The 4,633-nt window shown below is 40.3% G+C and overlaps 1 protein-coding gene across 1 annotated transcript; it reads right to left on the bottom strand.

Annotated features, from left to right (window-relative positions):
* Positions 1–1,106: 1,106 nt before the first annotated feature.
* On the bottom strand, positions 1,107–3,208 carry LOC105556111. Its single transcript, XM_012003185.1, has 3 exons — positions 2,261–3,208; positions 1,902–2,139; positions 1,107–1,794 (listed from the first exon to the last, which is right to left on the bottom strand). Exons 1-3 carry the CDS (start codon positions 2,593–2,595, stop codon positions 1,117–1,119), a joined length of 1,251 nt encoding a protein of 416 aa, XP_011858575.1. The 5' UTR covers positions 2,596–3,208; the 3' UTR covers positions 1,107–1,116.
* Positions 3,209–4,633: the final 1,425 nt, after the last annotated feature.

Genomic DNA, 4,633 nt, shown 5'->3' on the forward strand with positions numbered 1-4,633 from the left:
CGTGGAGTTCACTCCTTCCACGGAAATCGTCGATGTTAGCTTATTGTTCGTTATTATTAACTTTTTATTAATTTGGGGCGAAAGCGGAGGCGCCAAGGATTCGTCTGCTATAGTGGCTGCCTCGGCTATCGTCAATTAATCGCTTAATTCTATCGTTAAACTTGGAAAAGAAGGAGAGCGAATATCTGCTAATCACGTGTTGCGCGCGTGCTAGTAGCCGCGCCGCGCCAGTGATACCTATCGGGTGGGCAATTACTATCGTTACTAACCACGTCAGCGAAAAATGTGCGCTGGACGTGACACTACGTTAATAATTTAAGTATAAAATTCACTACTGTATCTGAACGTATTTTGCCTTTTGTAGATATGGACATTGCAACCGTTAAAAAGAAATGGAAATCATTGTGATTCTTTTAGAATACAACAAAATAAGCAATATCGTCCTAGTGGCTCAGCAGCGACGTCACAGACAAATAAATGGGTACACTTTGATAGAATGCAGTTTCTTAGTGATGTGCAACTTACAAGCAAGTATGGATAAATTTCACGCATATAAATATGTCTCAATGTAGCAGTGTATAGAAATATTTTAATTACAGAACTGCAACTAATATTCCGAGATTTGAAAGCAATGAAGAACTTCATGAAGATTATGATGATGATAGTAGAAATAGTATTTTGTGTGATGACAGCAGCAGTGGTCGTGGATCGCGTAAGTTAATCTTCTTATTTCTATTCTTATCATACATTTGCTGTATAGTTTTGAGAATTTTAACAAAAATCACCTTTTGACGATGACTACAAATTAGAATTTAATTGTAGGTAGTAAACGTCGGAGTACGAGTATTTCTGATAATGCAGCCATTGATCGAATTGCTAATGCTCTTAATCAACCAGTGACTGTTAAATTGCCTAGTTCGTCACCACCTGATAAAATAATGTCATTTGCCAATCTTATAGCTGCCCAACTGCGAGAAATTGATCCTCAGGATGTCGATGAAGTAATGATACAACTATTGCAAGTTCTCAATACTGCAAAGAAAAGGCATTTATAATAAAACATTAAAGATAAGAAATAAAATTAAGTTTATTAAAAAAACAAGAAATATAACTTTATTATTTATTTCTATCATTTTGCCACGGTACGGCCCCATCATTATTAAAATAATGACAAAATTCATCTCGAATTTTTACACATTCTTTAGCACTCATGTTAGACCCACAGTTTGAAATATTTTTGAATGCACGTCCATCTTCCATACTATCGATATCTGTTAAAGATACATTTGCGTTTATATCATCCTTGTCTTGTAGACGAAGCCAGTTATGGAGACAAATAGTTGCCTGAATCATTAATTTTGCGTTTTTAGTACTAGCGATAATTGGTTTTCTATATATTCGCCATCGACTGGCTAATATGCCAAATGCATTTTCTACGACTCGTCTCGCACGGCTCAAACGATAATTAAAAATATCTCGTTCTGGTGTAAGACCACCTCTTCCAGGATATGGACGAAGCAAGTACGGTTTTAACGGGAAAGCTTCATCTCCTACAAAGCAGTATGGTAAAATAGTTCCTCCTGCTCCAACTGCTGATGGCTGCGGAATATTCATCCGGCCTTCATCGAACGCTTTTCCTATAGCACAATTTCTAAAAATTCCACCATCGCTTTGTCGTCCGTATGCTCCGATATCCACGAAGCGAAATATGTAATTTGCATCGCAAATAGCCATTAAAACTATGCTGTGACTGCGTTTATAATTAAAATATGTGGAGCCAGCATTGTTAGGACACTAAAAGAAAATTATTTTAAAGTAATTCTACAGAATAGGGCCTTTTCCGAATTGTGATATTTTCTTGCGGTTTTCTTGGTAAATACTGTTAATGTGATTTTACATACCTGAATGATGACACGCTTGCCATCAATGGATCCAATACAATGAACGAAATTCCATTTTTCTTCGTAATCTTTGGCAATATCCAACCAGTCTTTTTCTATTAGTCGACCTGGAAGAACCGAAGGACATAAACAATTCCAAATTACTTCACACGTTTCGTGGATAATGTTACACGATGTTGTCAATCCCACAAGATATTGATATGACATCGACGTCATGGAATCCCCAGAAGCAAGATATCTACAATTTCATATGTACAATTTTATGTTATATGTTATAATACACATATTATATATTCATTTAAAGATTTTGTCATATAATATTATTATTAATACATATATACATACAAAAGTAAACATACCTCAATGTTAATGCCAATCTTTCAGAAGGTGAGATAGATTGTCGAAGAAAGTCCTGCTTCTGTATTTGTGGTCCAATTAGACATAATAATTCCTCCAACTGAGTTGCAGTCATTCGGAAATAATTATGGAATCGTATGTCCTCTAACAATAATTTTGGCACTGACGCAAAGAAGAAACTGTTTCGGTCACGGTTTTTAAAAATTGGTGCTACCCAATGCTTTTTTTCCTTATATTTTCTTTTCTTCTGCAAATGCATCACAACAGCTGCAGCCGCGGCTGTACGTCGTTTTTGTATTTCTGCAATTGCAATTGCTAATCCACTTTCTTCATCCATTTTATTATTTGTACTCCACTATAAACAAAACTAGAAAGCCAGCGAAAGCCAGGAATTCAACTTCACTGAAACACAACCTCAAAGCAGCGAAGAATACGCTCCATAAAAAGGCAGGAGGCCTTTAGCGTTAGCTAAAGCAAAGCTGACTTGTGTTGCGATGGAGTGGGGGTAAACGCCAGCTTTAGCTTCGCTCCGTGAAATGGCAGCTTTACTCTTACGCTTACGCTCGACCAATCAGAACGCAGGAGGAAAACTCAGGAAGGTTAGGGCACGAAAAGATAGCTCGAAATGTATTTAGACTGTTCGTGCTGGTTCGTGCTTAGTTGCAACGGTTGCAACGTCGTTAATTGCAATTTAAGTTTTGCTATTTATTGTATTATTGCTGTTTATTATTACAGTTTATTAACAGTTCGGTTAAACTTAGAAAAAAAATATGGATTATGAAGTAGATGTGATTGATGATGATCATAATGATGAATCGGAAACACAAATCAGCATGTGGAGGACATTAATAGAATTAGTAAAAAGAAATCCTGTGTTGTATAAAAAAAATCTGAAGGGATACAGTAAGAAATTGGATAAGGACTTGATATGGGCCAATATTGGGGACTTATTAACACCGCCAATGGCTGGTAACCCATATAGCACAAGACGTCCATCGGACGTCTGAATTATGTCCGTTTTATGTCGGTACGTCCGTGGACATGTTAGTAGGGGGTACTAGGGTGTTCTAAACCCGGGAGCTCCGAGGGGGGAGCGGGGCGGGGAGGTACTCCGTGGCGAGGGGAGCGGGGCGGGGAGGGGGTACTCCGTGGCGAGGGGGTACTTCGTGGCGAGGGGGAGCGGGGAGGGGTACTCCAAGGCTAGTGACCTTGACGTCACGCAAGGTGCTGACCTGTCACTACGTGACATGTAACAGATATCTAGGTGCTGACCTGTCACTCGTTTCGATACTTTTTTAGCGCGAACACCTGGACGCGTATTTTTATTGTCCATGTTATGAGTCGCGAGGTCAAGCGCCGAAACCTGGCTGCTGATAGCGACTTTCATATCAAGGTGAATGAATCCGCGGTGCAGGGAGGAGGACCGCGGTGCTACGCGATCCCCGGCGCGGAGGCGCGTGCATGTAATAGATATCACCGGGATGCCTTTGATTAGCGCGAACACCTGGACGCGTATTCTTATTTTTCCATGTTATGAGTCACGGGGCCAAGCGCCGAAACCTGGCTGTTGACAGTGACTGTCTTATTATCTGTTACGGTCGACGCTGTCGTTCTCTCTCTCGCCCTAGCTGGGTCTGCGGAGAGAGGGGAGACGCACGCTATGACCGCGAAGATCTCATCGCACGCGTGTAAAAAAATGCAAACCATGCAATGTCGTTGCGGACAAAGTTCTTAAATGTAGAGCTCGAAGGACAACTGATGTCGATAGGAGATGATGAGGGAAATAAGAGCATTAAAATGATTAAAACCGAAGATTCTCTTTATTCATCCTTCCCTAGTTACAATGGTTAAAAGACGCTGATCTTCGATTGAGGTTTAATTTTATGAGATCGTGGGAGTGTTTCAGCAGGAAGGGAATAAGAAAAAATCGATATATAATATAGATAATATACATTTTATTTTTTATGACAGTGCCACCAATTGAACAGTTTAAATACATTTTGCAAAGCGCAATTCGATACATGTTTGTGGCAACGTAAAGTATGTGTAGCGTCCATCTTTCTCAACGATTCCACGTCTTCGTAGTGCTCGTCGATGCTCTCGACGTAGACATCCTCTCTCGCGTCGTCCTGAAGCAAATCCCGCAACCATTCTCGTTTTTCAAGCCCCTTTACGTAAACGATGGGCAATGTTTCATTCTCCGTCACCGTCCTCAACGCCCTTGTAATCAGGTCTTTAGCAGTGAAGTATCGAACCGTTCCATCGTCCCATTGCAATCCGTGATGATTGACCGTCACCCAGGATACGCGCTGCTTATCCATTTTGCTGAGAAAATTCCACGGCTCGGGGCTTTTGAAGATATAATGAGAGAGAAT

Source organism: Vollenhovia emeryi, unplaced genomic scaffold, assembly GCF_000949405.1.
Source record: "Vollenhovia emeryi isolate VEMERY1.0 unplaced genomic scaffold, V.emery_V1.0 DF940331.1, whole genome shotgun sequence".
Classification (NCBI taxonomy): Eukaryota; Metazoa; Arthropoda; class Insecta; order Hymenoptera; family Formicidae; genus Vollenhovia; species Vollenhovia emeryi.